General features: G+C 38.7%; 2 protein-coding genes, 1 long non-coding RNA gene and 1 pseudogene across 3 annotated transcripts; all 4 read left to right on the top strand.

The window, feature by feature from the left end:
• The first annotated feature begins 2,983 nt into the window (after window positions 1-2,983).
• Window positions 2,984-6,168, top strand: LOC133746269 (peroxidase 20-like). The gene is made up of 4 exons (XM_062174442.1): window positions 2,984-3,226; window positions 3,425-3,616; window positions 5,319-5,484; window positions 5,551-6,168. The coding sequence occupies exons 1-4, from the start codon at window positions 3,002-3,004 to the stop codon at window positions 5,979-5,981; spliced, it is 1,014 nt and encodes a 337-aa protein (XP_062030426.1). The 5' UTR covers window positions 2,984-3,001; the 3' UTR covers window positions 5,982-6,168.
• Window positions 6,169-8,425: 2,257 nt separating this feature from the next.
• Window positions 8,426-9,721, top strand: LOC133744758 (serpin-ZX-like; annotated as a pseudogene).
• A 3,264-nt stretch (window positions 9,722-12,985) lies between these two features.
• LOC133707100 (uncharacterized) lies at window positions 12,986-16,456 on the top strand. The gene is made up of 2 exons (XR_009844920.1): window positions 12,986-13,137; window positions 16,216-16,456. It is a non-coding gene; the product is annotated as an uncharacterized LOC133707100 (long non-coding RNA).
• Window positions 16,457-17,774: 1,318 nt separating this feature from the next.
• On the top strand, window positions 17,775-19,457 carry LOC133744756 (serpin-ZX-like). The gene has a single exon (XM_062172808.1). The coding sequence runs from the start codon at window positions 17,775-17,777 to the stop codon at window positions 19,398-19,400; it is 1,626 nt and encodes a 541-aa protein (XP_062028792.1). The 3' UTR covers window positions 19,401-19,457.
• Window positions 19,458-19,651: the final 194 nt, after the last annotated feature.

Genomic DNA, 19,651 nt, shown 5'->3' with positions numbered 1-19,651 from the left:
AATTGGGACACAAGTCTCATATCAGAGACTTGGCCAATATAACAATCCACGACCCACATCGGACACTTGGTAACAATCCAATCGGAATATTCCGATGGCAATATAAGGAACCCAAATTCGGGCCCATGACAATTGGAGACGCAATTGAAGAGAGACCCGCTCTGATACCATGTTAAACAGCGACAAGCGTGGCCCGTGGTCCACTATTGTATCGATACTGTCCCAACTTAACCACCTGTTAGGTGTTGGGTTTTAATTACAAAAGGCCTCGGTACAATTGAGTGTGATTCACCAACTTATAAGTTATATTTTATTTGTCACTTTTCCAATGTGGGATATTTCCTCTCCAACATTTTTGCTTGTGAGGCTGTGACTCTGGGACTTGGAACTCTAAAACGGGGTCATATACATAACACATAACAGTTGAACAGCACATTGATGTGTTAAGAAAATGTACTTTAATATGAAGTGGTGATTGATGCTGATAAGAAAGGATGTAGGCCTGTGTTTTGTTGTCACAGTTTTGGCAGATGAATTGACAGAAACCATTTAAATAGATCCAAGGGTGTTATCGGGAAGTTGGGAGACTTCAGAAATCTTTGTAACTTTTATTAAACAGAGTTGTTCTATTTCCAAGTTTTGATCGACCCTCTTGTGATCCTAAATAAGGTGTAGGGCAAATATAAATTGAACGTGGAAAATCAAATGAAGGCCGGTTATGAAACAGTTTGTGTGGTACCAGGATAAAATCCAATTTTTATAATACATATTGTTCGTGAAAACCTGGATCTTTGAATTTATTGAGAATGTGAATAATTTGATAGTAAATATATCAATGAGAATACATAAATTTTTTGATAGCATCTTGCCATCTTACATTAAAATTCTCATAAAAAGTACGTAAACATAAAACAATATATGAACAAACTAAAAGATACATCAAGACTACTTTTCTTACACTCTTAGTAGCATAACATATATTAATTTTTAACTACTAGAACAATTTCTCACTTGATCAACAATTTATCACCATTTTATGTTCAAATTGAGTGGGGTAAAAGAATTATTGTGCCCACTTGTTAGAGGTGGTCGCATTGGGGCTGGCGGGCACACAACTTGCTCGGCGGAGTCAGTTTGGATCCTTTATCTTTCGGGGTTGTTGATGATGTCCAATTGTTGGCATCCATTGCTTTATAAACTTGTGAATTATTTGAAGAACTCATCTTGCCTAAACTTAGCTAACACAAAGAACGATATTGACTAAAATTCTAAACCGAAATGTGTTGAGAATAATTTGATGAGAATAACATGGCCAGGGTCCTCTATATATAGGAGTTGTTTTTTCTTTCCACAATTCTAGAGGAATTGTAATAAGACTGCTAGGGAGTAATATTTTCAAAACATAATTGGAAATCTTTCTTAATTCAAAAGGGAAAAGCTTTGATCCATATTACAATAGGAAAGAATATTAATGGATTCGTCTTCCGAGTCTTAGTTAAGCCTCTTGCAGTGATAATTTTGTTCCAAAAACACTTGATTTCTTGATTGTTTTCCCTCACCAAACAAAGAATACAGTCTAATAATAAAAGCGAGGGCAGTTGATATTGAGAAAACCCTAATTAATCATCAACCATTTCCAAGTTTGCTAGGTCAGGGTCTAACTATTCATAATGATTATTATACACGGAAGCTTCATGTTCATATGCAATCCATACTTTAAGTACGAAAAGTAGATCCTGACTTTCATGGGGAGTGAGTCAGTGACCTTCGCTTCTGAGACTCGTCGATGGAGAAAGTCAATTAGTTGTATTATGCTCTTGTTGATATTAATAATTAATATTACTAAACGTTGTTTCATTGAGCTGCCTGAGGGTCTCACACTTCCAGGAACACACCATATAGTTGTGAGCGTGGGGAGGGCGTCTTCGGATATTACTCAGTGGGGCGATGTTGTGTTCATATATCTTTAGAGTTTGGGACTTAAAGGAATGAAAAATTATAGAATATGTTAACATATGACATACATATATACGGTAATACTATTTTAGGATATTAGAGAACTTTATTAATTTATCTTAACAAGAACTTTTTTCTAGTTAAGTTGTCGTCGAAGTGGTAGTATGAGTCCTTAAATGATAAAATATTTAATAACATAAGGCATGCATGAGAAATGTTAGCATACATGTTCCTCATCCAGAAGAAAGTAGTGGAGACTGGAGAACAATCTAGTCCAAGACAAATTCAAATTGTTACCCGAACGAGTTTCCCTGCAGGCCTCCAAAGATATTATAGTATAGTATCAAAACGGTAAGGTTTTCTGCACTAACTTTGTTCTACCTCCTTGGCACTGGCCATATATGAAACCTGCTGACTATAACTTATATAGGTGCAGAAAGTTGTTTACAATATTTAAGAATTAAACTAAGGTTAATTACTGTATAATGTCTTCCTTATTTTTATTTTTTACATCAGAACCGGGGCATTCTTATCCTAGCTAGCTACATCAATTTTTAGACCATTTCACAGACTATATAATGTCTGCAATGCATATCCATATAAAGCAATATGTGCATTGGCGGTGCTGCACTTACACGCCAGTTCGTCCTCGAGAGTGCAATTTATATGCTGAATATAAATTAGATGAAGTAGAATACCATGATCTTGGAGGAAAAACGGACAAGAGTAAGATACTTTCTGGTGGCTGGAAGTTACGTTTAGTTAAAGATTAATGTAGCAAATATTAATTTTAAGAGGCAGTTAGCTAGGTAGCAGTTGTTGCATCAACTTTGATCAAAGTATCAAAAAAAAGGAATGTCTTTATGATAAGTTGGTTTGAAAACATGAAAAGAAACACTTTGAAGGGAGCACAATTAACAAAACGTCATTCTATGACACACACAGCCTGATAACTAGCTAGTTTACTTATAAAACATTCCTATCCCAGATAAACCGATCAGTTATTATTATTATTATTATTATTTCATGCACCACTTCATTTTCTATGATGGAGCAGAAGGGGAGGATATTCTTGATTTTAGTAGCAATGGTTTTTCATGGCACTGAATCTTTCAGTGATGATGATGGACCTCTTGTTCTTGACTATTACAAAGAAAAATGCCCTTTGTTGGAAGAGATTGTGAGGCACAATGTTGAAGTTGCAGTTTTTAAGGATCCTCGGATGGCTGCTTCTCTCCTTCGCTTGCATTTTCATGATTGTTTTGTCATGGTACTCTCTCTCTCTCTCTCACACACACACACACAAAATCTTTCAAGAAGAAATAGTGACAGTTTAGCGTTGATAAGTTGGTTACCTCCAACTGGTAGATCTGTGTATCTTTATATAAGAAATAACCAGAATGCATCTTTAAATTTATTATGCTTTCTTATTAATTTCGGTTTCTTCATTTCTTGTGTGAATCTTCAGGGTTGCGATGCATCTGTTCTTTTAGATAGCTTTGGAGGCATCACCAGTGAAAAGCAAGCAGGCCCCAACCTAAATTCTTTACGAGGATTTGAGGTCATCGATCAGATCAAATACCTCCTGGAAGAGGCTTGTCCAAGAACAGTATCATGTGCTGATATTCTAGCAGTGGCTGCTCGTGATTCTGTTGCATCGGTACGTACGTCTCTCTCTCTCTCTCTCTAATATATTATACATTTTAGGGTATGTTTTTTAACCTCTATAAGAGATGTTATCAGATAATATGGTAGATGCGTTTAACATTACTATTTTACTAAGAGAAAAGTTTAGTCACCGTCCCCAAACTATGCTGCCAAGGCCAATTTGATACCCGAACTCTCAAAAGTATCAATGTGATACCCAAACACGTATTTTGACATCAACGTGATACTTCCGTCAAAAATTCCTAACGGCTCCGTTATTTGATGACGTGGCAAGCACGTGGAGACAAAAAAAGAAGTTAAAAGACCAACTTACCCTTTTGATTTTGTTAATTCATTTTTATTTTTCTTTTTCTTTTCATTTCTTCTTCTTCTTCTTCTTCTGTTCTAACTAAACCGCCGCACCTCCGAAGCAAGCTCCGCCACCAGCCACCAACCACTCACCCCAAAATGAATTCCGATTTCGGCCTCGAACGTGAGCTCGGCCCCGACCACAGTTACCGCCCCCAACATCAAGAATATCACATTACATGCAAATGCAGCAATTTGACAACTTCTAATCCAATTCAAATTGAGAAAACAAGAACAAACAATTCAACTTCTAATCCAAAATTTCAATCTCCCATCTCCACTCCCAAAATTGGAATCCCACTTGCAACAATCAACAATTCTCAACGATTTGGCCGGAAAAATCAACTAAAAAAAAACCAAGAACTCGTCAGGTACTGTTCACGCAACTGTTCACACTCTCAAACACCTTCAAATCTTCCTCCACCGATCATGAAAAGCTGCAAAAGGTTAGGGATGAAGGTTAGCTTCGACCCAGCAACAAAAATCCCAAAGAAATCCGGTCAGAACCTGCCGGAAACCGGAGATCGAAGGAATCTCCGATTTCCCCCTTTTCTGGAAATCCCTCTTCGATTTCTTCTCAAATCAAGGCTACCCAATTCAGAAATCTTACCTTAGATGCAAGAGGAGGAAGAGAGGATCCTCTAATAGCCGGTGATGAGGCCGGCGGCGGTGATTCCACCGGAAATGGGTTCCGGGTCTGAAGAGAAGAGAAAGAGAAAGAAGGGAGGGGGGGGGGGGGCTGGAGTCGGTTCTCCCGAATTCACTCTCTCTCTCTCACCTTTTTACCCACTTTCCATCAATTCCTACCTCTCCTCTCACTCCTCCAAGTCTTCCTCAAATTCCCAATCCCTCCCGCCAGAAAATATCACTGAGGCCCTCAAATTCGTCGTCGCCCTCTCGGTGATCGCCAAATTAGAACCCTCCCCAATCAAACCGGACGAGAGTCGCCGATTAGAGGAGGGAGAGCGAGAGAGAGAGAGAGAGAGATGGAGGAGCTCTGTGCTTTGGTGTTTTTGGGGTTTAGGAGTCGCCGATCAGGGGGGGTGGGGGGAGAGAGAGAGCGAGAGAGAACTTTGTGTGTGTTTTTTTTTAATTACTTAGTAGTGAAAGACTATTCTGCCCATGATAAAAATATCACATAGGACCCACGTGTTTGCCACGTCAGCAAACAGACGGCCCCGTTAGGAATTTTTGACGGAAGTATCACGTTGATGTCAAAATACGTGTTTGGATATCACATTGATACTTTTGAGAGTTCGGGTATCAAATTGGCCTTGGCAGCATAGTTTGGGGACGGTGACTACATTTTTCTCTTTTACTAATTGCACTTTTTTTCTCTTGAAAAGAGAGGAGGGCCTAGCTGGGATGTGTGGCTAGGCAGGAGAGACTCTCTGCAAGCAAGCTTCAGTGGTGCCAATCAGTTCATCCCCGCTCCAAATTCCTCTCTACAAACTCTCATTTCCAATTTCAAACAACAGGGACTTGATATAGGAGACTTGGTTGCCTTATCAGGTAACATATTCTTCAGTGAAATAATTTGATGATCAAATGCTAGAACTCATAAGGATTTATGAACAGGTAGCCACACAATTGGAAAGGCAAGATGTTTAAACTTCAGGCAGAGGATCTATGATGTGAACTTCAGAGGACAGTATGAAATATACGATAAGTACAGGAGATATACTTCCTTCCGAAGAATCTTACAGTCCATATGCCCCAAATCAGGGAGGAACAATGATTTAGCACCTCTTGATTTTATGACACCAGCCCGATTTGACAATCACTATTATGTCAACCTACTCCAAGGAAAAGGTTTGCTAGTTTCTGATAATGTATTGGTCACGCAAGATCATGAAGGGGAGATCCTAAAGCAGGTGTGGGCTTATGCCACTGATGAGAAACTTTTCTTTGCTGCATTTGCAAACTCTATGGTGAAGATGGGAAACATCAATCCAATCACCGGAAATCAAGGAGAAATCAGGAAGAATTGTAGGTTCGTCAACACCTAGCTATGTAGTTCACGTATGGAACTCAGAGTTCAGCTTATGAGTTATCTATATCTGTAGTTCCGTAGTAATTGCAGAGCATTTGAAGAAGAAATTTTACGTGGTGGGATACTATGTGTTATGTTTTCAATTCTCATATTATGTTGTGTTATGTTTTCAATTCTCATATTATGTTGTGTTATGTTTTCAATTCTCAAAAATTGCATGTTCTTAATTTCTACTTAACCATTTTCTAATATAAACCTTATAAACTAAATGCTAACCCTTGTCCAAATATTTGCAGAAACTATCTTCTCCATCCCTTCTCACCATTTTGTAATGTAACCCTTAACCAACTCTCTCTCAGTCCAATGCTTAGTTATGTTCCTCATAGAGATCTCTTGCCTTGTCTTCAAGCTCACCAACCGTAGATTTCTGCAAAGGGCAGCTTGTCATGTTTCATATCAAATCCTCGCTTCATCTCTCCATCACTGGATTCCCTATGGAAGTGAGCTCGTTTTCTTAATCTGCAAGAACCAATTCTCTACTGAATCAAGCTGTCTCTGTTTCTCTTCATGGTCGATCCTTAAATTGAATCTACAATAAAACTGGGATTTGTTACTCTAAATCAAAAGGGGTTTTAGCCTTTTAGGGATTGTACATAATGAGTTTCTCAATCTCTAAAGGTATAGAATTTAAGGATCATACTTATTAAGGATGAATTAACTTACACAGAATCATATATATATATATATATATATTGATTCATACAGCTTAAATCAAGGATCTGATTACTGTCTACGATATATTTGGGGTTAATAATTTTTTTTTATTCTGAGATGAACCTAATTAATAGGTTTTGGGTGTATTTTAAAAGATTTTTGTGGGTGGGTTTAACTAATATGTGATTAGGAAATTGGATGTATAATAAAATTCTCCAAATAAAATAAATTTTTCCCATTGGAAAAAAGGAAAATAAAAGCCTTGATCAACAAGGCAAAAACCGATCATCATACCTATAAAAGAGGGCTACGAAAACAGGAAGAATCACCGAATTCCGAAACACAAGCACAAATCAAAGAATTTTCTCTCTGGTTGTATCTTAGGGCAATGATATAGGGCCTCAATGAGGCCTAAGATTTGTGGCCTCAAATCCTAGGTGTCATGCCATGTAAGCAAATACAATTTTTTTTTTTAATTCCACATAATATATCTTGCCACATCATACTATTGCAACACCAACTTTTCCCTTTTATATTTCCTTTTAGATGTTAGGGGGTGAATCAATTACATTAATGAAATGAATTTAATTAGGTGATGAAAAAAATATCAGCTATTAATTATGTACTAATTTAAGAGATATGTCTACAAATTATTTGACCAATATTTTTCTTCATTTAATTAAATTCTTTCCCATAATTTTTCTTTCCAAATAGCATTAATATATTGAATTAGGTGTCAAAAAATAGGCCTTAAATTTTCTTTCCAAATATTGATTAATTTCATCCAAAAAAATAGCATTAGTAAATTGAATTTGGAAAATACGTGGTCTAAATTAAGAGGTAAGAAAAAATTCCATGTTAGTACCGGTCATTAATTACCATCTACAATCTAAATATTAGGGAAAAAACAAACAAAGGGTCGAATTAATCTGATTGCAGAGTAAGGTCGGAAATTTAAAGACTGTCATAGGATAGGCCGGGACAGCCAAAGCAACTGATTTTATCAAAGTTTCCTTTCCCGCCTGTGTAAGAGTCGATTGGTGCCGACCAGAAATTCTTTTCTCAATGGAGTCTTTCACATAAGTTAGCACAACCACTTTTGACCTGCCCCACATGGTGGGCAGTCCCAAATACTTACCCGGATCCAAAACAGCTTCCATAGCCAGGGCAGAGCTGATGATGTTGACGGTTTGTGGTGTAGTATCAATTTCAATGTTTAAACCCTAGCTACATAAAGAGAAAAAAAATGAACAAAAGAATATATAATAATCATATGAATATGTATTTTTCACATTATATTTTCAAAATTTGCAGGAACCCAATAAAGGTTGAATTTATATACATGTGTTATGCAAAGTTCGAATGTATGTGCAAATCTATTGATTGAATTACATGAAATTTTTACTATTCTTAATTGAAGAAAAAAAAAATTGTTGTTTAAATTGAAGCATGAGTGTAATGAAAAGGAAAAATGAAAAAAAAAAACTAAAATATTTTTTTTTAGAAAAAAACCAAACTAATTTAGGGTCATTAGATTTTGAAAGGATAAAATAGTATTTTTCTCAAGAATTACATAACATGATTTGATAAATAAGTGACGTGTATAGGTGACATGACATGACACCTAAGATTGAGGCCATAAATCTTAGGCCTTATTGAGGCCACAAATCATTTTCCTTGTATCTTATTAGTTTGCATTAAAAAAAGGCTTCGCGCAATGGAAAACAAAGAAGAGACGAATGAGCAATGCTACCCATTATGCCCTCCCCAATTCAACCATTTGAATATCATACTCCGTCGTCTTCCTCCAGGTATTATTCAGCAGCCGATTATCACCGACCATCATCGCCACCGAAGCCTTCCTTCAAACCATCTAGGGAACTCGAAGAATCCATCAAAAATCAAACCGACGTTACACTGAGATTCACAAAGCAACTGCTTCTGACTTTCGGCAAGAACAATAACATGGTCTACTCCCCACTGTCCATCCACGTGGTTCTTAGCATGATAGTGGCTGGGACAAAGGGCCACATTCAGGAGAAGTTGCTCCGTTTCCTCAAGTCCAAGTCCATCGACGAGCTCAATGATCTGGCCTCCAATGTCGTCCCATTGGTCTTTGCTGATGGATCCTCAAGTGGCGGGCCTCGCTTGTCATTCGCCAATGGCGTTTGGGTTGAGAAGTCTTGCCCTATAAAGCTTTCTTTCAAAGAAGTAGTGGACACTACTTACAAGGCGTCATTGAACCAAGTAGATTTTAAGACCAAGCCTGAAGAAGTGCGATGTGAAGTGAATTCATGGGCGGAGAAAGAGACCAACGGCCTTATCAAAGAGATTATTCCTGAAGGGTTAGTTACCAGATATACAGAGCTCATCCTTGCGAATGCATTATACTTCAAAGGAGCTTGGGATCAGGAGTTTAATGCATCAAAAGCACAATGGAAAAATTTTCACCTTCTGAATGGGAGCTCAATTAGGGCACCCTTCATGACCAGTTTGAAGGATCAGTATATTAGTGCCTTTGACGGTTTCAAAGTCTTAAAGCTCCCCTACAAACAAGGTGGTGATTACGAGAGACGTTTCTCCATGTTGGTGTTTCTTCCAAATAAATGGACTGGACTGCAAGCTTTGGTTGAGAGATTTTCTTCCGAGTCTGGGTTTATAGATCGATACATTCCTCACCGAGAAGTTTCAGTTGGTAGATTTAATTTTTATCCCCAAGTTTAAAATATCTGCTCGCTTTGATGCTGTTGATGTTCTGAAACCGTTACGATTATCTCTTAAAGACGGAGACTTCACAGAGATGGTGGAGGATATGAACATAAGTTTAGACAATATACTCCATAAATCCTTCATTGAAGTTAATGAAGAAGGCACAGAAGCTGCTGCTGTGACTGCTGCCCTTTTTTGTGGTCGTGCGATGGCACCCAGAATTAAGATGGATTTTGTGGCAGATCACCCGTTTCTTTTTCTCATAAGAGAAGAATTGACTAGAACAGTTATGCCCAACATGTCCTAAACCCCATCGCATATGAAGCCATCTAATCGTGATTTTGTTTTCGTTGAGTCATCACATGCATAGAAGCTCTGCCCTAGCTATTATCAGTTTTCTTAATTAATTTCCTGATACAACGATTATAGGCTTTGTATCATAGAGCTTATGTTTTCTGTTTTGTGTTGATTGTTGCCAATTATGGTTTCTTTTTGTCCATTATTTTTGTCATTTTTATCTTGTTCAATCAATTTTACAAAGACTCAGCAAGTGATATTGAGTTAGAAACTAAATTATTGAGTCAAAATCATGTTTCTGCCTCTCGAAAGAGAGCTTTCTCCTCCGCTTCCTCTCTTCGCTGGTGGAGGCAGTGTACTTTCGATCTGGAAGGATGGCTTTGCCTCCTTCTATGGTCCAAACTGTGGTGGTGGAGACGGGCTCCTCCGTCGAAATCTGCCTAAATCTCTCTCTCAAGCTTCTGATGGCAGAAGTGAGGGTGATCTGGTGTTTGATCGGATCTACAGTGGTGTGCTCGTGGGTGAAACGAATGGTGGCGCTTGGAGAGCTGATGGATCTGATCGGATCTGGAATTTGGCTTACGAGAGGCTGAGTTTTCCGGCTGATGGTAGCGCTTTCGGGCATGGCTGGGATCGATCGTTTCTGTTGGAGGACAACGGAATCGGTTGTGCTCTCGATTCTTCTTTGCCGGCAGAGGTGGATGACGGGCTGGCATTGGGCGTCGAGTATGGTGGTGGGGTTCGTCCTCTTCTGCTCGAATGGGATTCGTTTCTGTCCGGGTTTCTTGCTGGTATGGGTGGTGGTCTTTAGGAGGAGGCTATCAGTGATGGTGGTCGTGCAGGGGTCAAACTCCGGCGAGTGGTGTATGACGGCGGCGGCTTGACTGCAGTCTCATCTCGGGTTTGCCCTAGGTGTTTTATTTGGGCCTGGTGTTGGTCTGCTAGGGTTCTGTTTTGGGCCAGAGCGTTTGTTTTGTCTTTAAATTTTAATTTAGTTTTGGGCCTTCATTCGTTTGTGAATGATTGGCCTATTTTTTTCTTGCATTGAGCGGGAGAGATCGCAAAGAAAAGAGAGACCTCGTCGTCCCCATTGGGGTTTTTTAATCATCTTCGGGGCTCTGCTTTTCTTTGTTTTGGGCTTAATCCTAAAAGGTGGGTGTGCTAGGAGATTACTAGTTTGTTTGCTCTTTTAGTTAGGGGTGGCTTTGTAGTAGTTTCTACGGAACGGTTTTTTCTGTCGACCCCATAGGGGTGGATCGTTTTTGTACTGCTTGCTGAATTACATAATGGGATGACCTCTTTTACTCAAAAAAAAAAAAACAAGTGATATTGAGCATGAAAGAAGAACAAAATCCAACCCTCTCAAAACTATATTTAATTGTCCCAAAATTTCTTCCAGAGCTCAATTCATTCATTAGCGTCGTTAATTAATGAAGAATTAATTACAAAATACTCCCTATGAGGATTTTTTATTTTCACATCCAACTCTCAACTTATTATATTTGCATGCCTTAGCTTTCCTTATTCTATTAATATTTTGGTACCCCGACCACTAACATTGTTAAAATTCAAGGCCATTTCCATCACTTTAGTGAATTCATGATTTTTTACATTTACTTTAACAATTTTTTTCTCTCAAAATTATCAAATAGGATTAAATACTGTTTACTCCCTATACTTATAAAGTTTCATCGTTTCAGTCCCTAGCATTCGAATTTCACCTAAAAAGTCCCTGAACTCTCAATTTCCTCCTAATTGGTCCCTGCCATCAAAATTTTCTGTTAAAGTTGCCCAAAATGTCTATTATGCCCTCACTTACTTTGTTTTTTTTTTTTTAATTTATTTTTTCTCTCTCTTTTATTTCTTTTTTTCATTTCACCTAGGGGTGGGCTCGCGAAACCGAAAACTGAAACCGAAAACTGAAAAAAACCGCACCGATACCCGAACCGCAGCCGAAAAAAACTGCATCGAACAGGAAAAAACCGCACCGCACCGAATCTGTTCTGTTCGGTTTTCGGTTTCGGCCCGGCTGAAACCGAACCGAACAGCAAACCAAAACACTGTTCACTTACTACAAAACGATGTCGTTTTTTATTAGGGTTTGGAGACCAACTTACCTCGCTGGAGTCGCCTTGCCTCGAGTCGAATCCTCATTTCCTCTGTTCCTCAGCCTAAACTCTCTCGGCCCCGACTTTTTCCTCATTTCTCAGGTGATCCTCGCCGCCACCAGACGCCGCCAATCAATTCCGGCGACACAAAGACGGGAACTCAGGAAGACAGGAACTCACAGCAGCTTTCCATCTCTCTTTCCATCGGTAAGGTTAGTCGAAGTGTCGAACTCCATCTTTGATTTTCACCGATCTGAGATTCTGAGCTAGTTGATCTCCAATCCGACTTTGATTTTCACCGATTTGTGTGTAGCTAGTATTTCCCGATTCATTTTGCTTCTCCTCAACCTCAAGTCTTCAGTGACTCACGAATCTTCACCATGTTGTCTTCTTATTTCGTGTTTTTCGGCTTCAGAGATTGAAGTAGACTCGGCTTCAGAGATTGAAGAATTCCAGGTTATTAGGTCTGATCCAAATTGAAAGGGTTTCTTGATTTCGTGGATGGGGTTTCTTGATGGTTTTTGATCTGGACATTCTCTTGTGCTATTATTGTTGTAGATTAGCTTGGAAGAGACTTACAGATTTGGGGCGAAGATCTACCCTGGCAGAGGCATCAAATTTATCTGGTTCGACTCTCAGGTAATAGAAAAGATTTGATTTAAAAGATCTGAGCTTTGTTGCCAAGGTATGTTTAAAAATGAAGGAATAGAAAGGATTTATGTTTAAAAGATGAGAGCTCTGTGTATTTGTATATATCTATAGATCTCTCTCTCTCTCTGTTTGATTCTAGTTGATATTAACAGTTATATTTCATGAAAACAGAGATGAAGGTGATCGCTGCATATTTGCTCGCTGTGTTGGGTGGCAAGACCAGCTTTCTTGCTGGGTACGCCAACTTTTCAATTTTTATGTCTCTTGTTCTTGTCAACTAGTAGTTTATGGTGTAGTTAGTTCGTTATTTTGGTTTTTATGGTTTGGGTGTAGGGGTTAATTGAATGGAGCAGAGATTGGTTATGTGCAGTTCAGATAAAACGAAACCCACTACATCATCACCTCTGGATCTCTCTATTTCGTTTTCTGGTCAATTCGTTTATGGGCTGTACTAAAATCAACAGAAGATAATGACCAAGTCCAAGAATTTCCTTAACAATCTCATCAAAACCTTCGGGTTCAGCTAAAGCAAAGGTAAAAAGCCAAACTTAGATTCCAGTTTCTTCAATTTCAGCTTCAAGATATGATCTTTTAAGATTTTGCTCTGTTTTGTTTTTTTGATTGATCATATGGCAATAACGAAGAGGACTTAGAGAGAATTGCTCAACAGGAACAGGTTCTCCAGTTTACAAGGTTAGATCCGATTGAGTTTTTCTTTTTGGTACATTCAGATCCGATTGAGTTTTGAGAACTGATGTAGACTTGTTCTGCTTTCTCTATTTTATATGTAATTGAGAATTTTTGCTCTATGTTATAAAGTTCCTACCTTCTCTATGTTCATATTTAATTTTATTAAATAGGTTAGTTGGTGAAGAACTGGAATCAATTATAGACAAGGTGGTTTTGCTGGCAACATCACCTTTAATTGATTGCATTCATTAAGGATTTAGCATATTTATGTTTTGTTCATGATTCGGTGTGCACAACTGCACATGCAGATACATGTATTCTCTATTTGTTATGTCAAGATCAGCAACCTTTATTCTAGGGTTTGTTTGTTATGGGTATGGGTATTTCTGGGTATGGGTATTTCTGATGCCTTTGGCTATTCTAATGTGGTTTTTGTTAATTTCTATTTAATTTAAGGTTTTGATTTTCTGGGTGTTAATATTTTGATTTCGATCTTGGTTTTCATGCATGTTGATGACTTGATTGCAATAACAAAGCATTTTGATGACTTGATGGTAATATCTGTTTTTTCTCTTGGTATTTTACAGGATAGTTTCTTTGCTAGTTTTTGCTGGGATGGTTAATTACAATTGGACCTGGATTGGCTTCATACCCAATTGACACAGTGCGTAGAAGGATGATGACGATGTTTGATATTTATTTTCATATTATTTCACTATCTGGGTGTTTTGATTTATGGTTCAAAGTTCAAACTTGAATGACAGTGTGTGACTGTGTGTTGTTCCTGGCTTTTTTTGTTAGGCAGATGCTATCATTTCAAGGATGCAAAGTAGTGAACTGGATGGTGGTGCTGATCAAACAACACTATTAATTACTGCAGGTACAGTATGCGTTGTTTGGACCCAAAATAAGCATTTTGGCCTGACAAGGCGTGTCTTGGAGAAATTGAGCCAATGTCAGTGGCTCAAGCTATATATTGTCGACAAGTTCGAAATATATATTTAGAGGCTAAATAAAGCCTACTATGAAAGCATGGAAGCATGGAAACATGAAAAGTCAACTTTAGCACATTTTCCTACTTCGGCTAGGAGAAACCGAGCTAAACAAGGAAGGAGGGGCGGCAGACTGACCAAATGAACTTGAAATGAGCTGAAACTCTGTAGATCCATTCTAGACAGCCCAAGGATCATTTCTTATGAAGAGTGCCAGAGATTTTTTTGAGTGGAAGGCCTTCAAACAATCAGCCCAATTTTCTACAGAAGCAAAACTGGAAAACTGGACCTGTAAGAGGTCCAGCAGCATTTTCGGCCCAACCACATGGAATAAAAATCTGAAAATTTGTCAGGATGATCTACACTCATAGTGGAACATTTCATATGAAGAAGTCGAAGGCATATAATGAAGTCTTGTTGGAGAAATAATTGAAGGAATAAAGGGGCAGAAACTGACCTAAAACCAGCTCAATATTCACATGTTCATGTTTCCTACCCACATGAAGAAAGCTAGATGCTTTTCTCTTTTTCCTTGGATATATTTTTCTTCTACAATCTCTTTAATAGATCATCACCACTTCCATGTTGCTGCACCTTCATGCTTTGCTTTCATTTCATCTTTTCTTTATCTTTTCCATATTTTACAAGTGAACTTAGATCTACTTTCATTATTTTTCTTCCACTCATCATTTCACTCTTCTTTTTCTTCCCTATATAAACACCTTCTCCTCTCATTCTAAGACACACATTCACAACACAACATCAAAACATCTCTAAGATGATCTAAGTTCTCTCTAGAGCAAACCTCTCTAAGAGCAACTCCTCTCCCTCTCTTTCTCTTTCTCTTAGCGGTGATCACACTCCTAGTCCTAGTCTTCTCAGAAGCCGACTTTCAGTGCCACCAAACCCTCTGTCAACGTGCTTCGGTCCTAGTCTCCTCGAGAGCCGATTGTAGTACCACGACCAAACACAACAACCCATTCACATACAACAACAACATCTCTAAGATGATCTAAGTTCTCTCTAGAGCAAACCTCTCTAAGAGCAACTCCTCTCCTTCTCTTTCTCTTAGCGGTGATCACACTCCTAGTCCTAGTCTTCTCAGAAGCCGACTTTCAGTGCCACCAAACCCTCTGTCAACGTGCTTCGGTCCTAGTCTCCTCGGGAGCCGACGGTAGTGCCGCGACCACAACGGTTACAGAACCAGCCAAGCAAGGGTAACGCCCTAGCAACCCAGCCAAGCTAAAGTCACGCTTTAGCAAGATCTCAACATTTCCCGGTGATTTCGCTCTGCTCAATCTGCAATATTGAGTATCGATTGTGTGAACAAGAAGAAACTACAGCAAAGTCCTTACCACAAGGCACAAAGAATCCCGCGACGAGGTTGGTGCTCTCCTCGTCTACAATCGCTCAACAGAAGTCAGGTCAAGGGACACCCCCGACGACCGCACCCGAACGGTGCTGGCACGCCCGCGCAGAAAAGAGACTGTTGACCAGCTGCAGCAAAATTGGAGCCAAACATGCGTTTATAAGTAATATATGTTCATTACTTTAAAACATTGTTGGTTTCTCTGTTCAATATGTTATGTTTTAGCTGGGATGATGACTTAAATCATATACTTTGTTATAGCTGGGTCTCTAACCACTATGTAATCTGGTCTGTTTAACAAGACATGCTTTAACTGGTAAACATATCAAAATTATTGAATCAGTTTTTCGTTTTGGTGTTGTTTTCCATACACACCTTTGGCTTTCCATATAGAGGTTGTGCCAAAGAGAATCCTCGAGTTCATGAATGTGCCTGGCTTGACTAGGGAGAACGTAGCTAGTCATTTGCAAGTTTGTTACTCTATAAGTCTATATATAAGTTGATAGATGTGTATAAATTTGATGATTATATATGATGAGACTTCCTTTTTAAGCCGTATAGCTAGCTATTAACACCAATTCATGTCACTTCCCATTTCAAGCAAAGAAAGTTATTATATTTTTTATTTATCAAAAACATAGGACAAAGATTGACTGTGGCATTTTATATTGATTTGGATTTAGAGATTGACTCAGTTTGTGTGATCTGAAATGTATGCAGGAGCTTTGGTAGAGATTACAAGCATCAGTTTTGAGACAGAAGAGGGATGCTCTTTTTTGTTTTTGTTTTTCACGTCTTTTGCTTGTGTGGGTGGTTATTGGTTAATGGGTTGCTCTTTTATTTTATTTGTTATATGGAAAAGGCTCCAATGGCCTTGATTCCTAATTTCCTAGTTTCCGGAGTAATTTTTGTAAGTAGATGGACTTGAATCTCTCGAGTCTACACCAATGTGTTTGATGCATAGTTTTATTTTTTGGTGAGGAAGGGCCTAAAAGGCTAGCAAAAAGAGAGAGAATGAACTATAAAAAAAGACTTGGAAAAAAAAAACACAATTATTAAATTATTTTTATTTTAAGTAAGTAGAAGTTCGTAAAAATCTGTTTTTCTAAAAAAAAAAAAAAAAAAAAAAAACCGAAACTGGGCCGAACCAACCGAACTGTTCGGGTCGGTTCGGTTTTCGGTGTCAACTTCTCAAAACACAAAAACCGAACCGAACCGCACCGAGCCTAAATTCAGTTCGGTTTTCGGTTTAGGCTCGGAACAGAACCCACCTCTAATTTCACCTCTTGAAGGTCTGTGGATTGGAACCATCTTGATGAGGAGACGAACAGAATGAGGCGAGAGAGCCGCAAGAAGAAGAAGAGGTAAAAAGAAAAAAAAATAGAAAAAAAAAAAAAAAGAGGAAGAGAAATATATATATATATATATATATATATATATATATATATATATATTTTAAGTAAATGAGGGTATAATAGACTTTTTAGGGGAAGATAACGGAGTTTTTTATGGATGCTTGACGGCAGGGACCAATTGGGAGGAAATTGGGAGTTCATGGACTTTTTAGGTGCAATTCGAAGGTAATGGACTGAAACGATGAAACCCTATAAGTATAGGGAGTAAGCAGTATTTAACCCTATCAAATATTAGTAGTTTATCAAGGACAAAACGCTCTCCCTTTGAGACAAGGACAAAACCCAATCACGTATAAAGAAGAGGGCAGAAACAATTGAAGAAACACTTCGCCGTCTTCAACATCGATCGATTTGGACAAAGAGACCATCAATTTGGTGATTGCTCTTTCTCTTTATATAGAGATTGTCCTCTCTTTCTTTATCCATAATTCTACTTTTTATGCTTTTAAATTCGTACTACTCTCTAGTACTCCAAGAATTTTCTTCTGGGTAATTAGTGGATTCATACACGGACGTTGCTTTCTTCTTTCTTTTTTTTTATTAAAAAAGAGAGAATCAGAAAGAGGCTAAATATTGAGAAACCTATGGAGCGATAGATATCGAGAGTTATGTTTTTTCTTCTTCTTGTTTTTTATTTTATTTTTAATTAGTATGGGTTTAATTATTTGCTTCTTAAACCCTTTTCTTCACGTCCTGCTTGAATTATAAGGCAGAGTATTTATGATTTCGGGTTCGATTCATGGCCATTGGGTGTATCGATCTCCTTCTATCTTGATTACTTGCCTTAGTTGGTTTTTTCTTCTTATTATTAGTAGTCTTTTGTTCTTGTGCAAAGTAGTTGGCTTTTGGGAAGGTTGGCGTGCAATGGACAACAAAGATGATGATCACCCTGCAAGACAATATGAGGATTATGAGCAATCTTTCTATACTCCAAGTATTCCACAGGTTACTCCTTCTCCAATCTACATTCCACAACCATATCGCCCTGCACAACAATATGAACATCCTCGATATTCTCCTTGCTCTCCGTCTTACATTCCACAACCATGTCACCCAACACAACAATATGAACATCCTCGATATTCTCCTAGCTCTCCATCCAACATTCCACAACCATATCACCCTACACGACAATATGAACACCCTCGGTATTCTCCTTTCCCTCCATCATACTCTCCATGTTCTCCTTCCTCTCCACCATACTTTTCACAGCGATATCACCCTACAATACAATTTGAACTCCCTAGGTATTCTCCTGGTATAGATCCTTCCCCTGGCGGGGGTCATGTGACCAGTAGTTATCCACTGCCTTCCTTCAAACCATCTAGGGAACTCCGAGAATCCATTAAAAACCAAACCGATGTTGCACTGGAAATCACAAAGAAACTGCTTCTAACTTTAGGCAAGGCCAAGAACATGGTGTACTCCCCATTGTCCATCCACATTGGTCTTGGCATGATATTGACTGGGACAAAGGGTCATATCCAGGACCGGTTTCTCTCTTTCCTCAAGTCCAAGTCCATCAATGAGCTCAATGATCTCGCCTCCAATGTCTATCCACTGGTCTTTGCCGACGGATACTCAAAGGGCGGGCCTCGCTTTTCAGTCGCCAATGGTGTTTGGGTTGAAAAGTCTCTCCATGTCAAGCCTTGTTTCAAAGAGGTACTGGACACTGCTTACAAGGCAGCAATGAATCAAGTCGATTTTCGAAGAAGGGCAGACGAAGTGCGATGTGAAGTGAATTCATGGGTAGACAAGGAGACCAATGGACTTATCAAAGAGATTCTAGCCGCAGGGTCTGTTAGCAGCGAAACAAAGCTCATCCTTGCGAATGCCTTATACTTCAAAGGAGCGTGGAAGGAGAAGTTCTATGAATCAATGACAAACGAGTTTGATTTCCATCTACAGAGTGGGAGCTCAGTTAAGGCACCCTTCATGACCAGTTCGAAGTACCAGTTTGTAAGTGTCTTTGACAGCTTCAAAGTCTTAAAGCTTCCCTACGAGCAAGGTAAAGATTATGGTCGTCGTTTCTCCATGTGCTTGTTTCTTCCAAATGCAACTGATGGACTACAAGCTTTGGTTGAGAGGGTTTGTTCCGAGCCTATAGATCGATATATTCCCCACAAAAATGTTCCACTTCGTAGATTTTTAATCCCAAAGTTTAAGATATCTGTTGGGTTTGATCCTATGGATGTTCTGAAACCGTTAGGATTCTCTCTTGAAGAGGGAGATTTGACAGAGATGGTGGAGGGTGCGATTTCTCTCTCCATGTTCCAGAAATCTTTCATTGAAGTTAATGAAGAAGGCACCGAGGCTGCTGCTGTTTATATTGCCTGCGGTCCTGCTTATTCATCGGGTGAACCACCCAAACCTCCTCCGATAGATTTTGTGGCAGATCACCCATTCCTTTATCTGATTAGAGAAGAGGTGACTGGAACGGTCATGTTCATTGGGCACGTCCTAAACCCCATTGAAGAAAAATTCACCTAATTAAGCTAGCTAGTTTTTGCTATAAATTCAGTTAGACATTTGAGTCTGCTAGGCCTATTCCCGGTTTTTTCTTTTTTTTCTTTTGGACAATCATTCTCAGTTTACTTAATATCATGATACGATTGCAGGCTTTGTAGTTTTTCTTAACAACTGAGGCCGACACTCATGCTGAGCAAATTTCCATGACTGAGCAAAGAAGAGTAAATCATTAACTGTATTATTGGCTTGTTGCCACTCTGAAACCTCATGTT

The sequence above is a fragment of the Rosa rugosa genome, chromosome 4, assembly GCF_958449725.1.
Source record: "Rosa rugosa chromosome 4, drRosRugo1.1, whole genome shotgun sequence".
In the NCBI taxonomy this organism is placed as follows: domain Eukaryota; kingdom Viridiplantae; phylum Streptophyta; class Magnoliopsida; order Rosales; family Rosaceae; genus Rosa; species Rosa rugosa.
Note: the sequence above shows the minus strand (reverse complement) of the source record. Positions and strands in the feature narration are given on the sequence as shown.

Coding starts and splice junctions, on each gene's coding strand:
- LOC133746269 (XM_062174442.1), top strand. CDS start 3,002: ATGATGGAGCAGAAGGGGAGGATATTCTTGATTTTAGTAGCAATGGTT. Junction 3,227..3,424: donor TTCATGATTGTTTTGTCATG/GTACTCTCTCTC, acceptor GTGAATCTTCAG/GGTTGCGATGCATCTGTTCT. Junction 5,485..5,550: donor AGACTTGGTTGCCTTATCAG/GTAACATATTCT, acceptor ATTTATGAACAG/GTAGCCACACAATTGGAAAG.
- LOC133744756 (XM_062172808.1), top strand. CDS start 17,775: ATGGACAACAAAGATGATGATCACCCTGCAAGACAATATGAGGATTAT.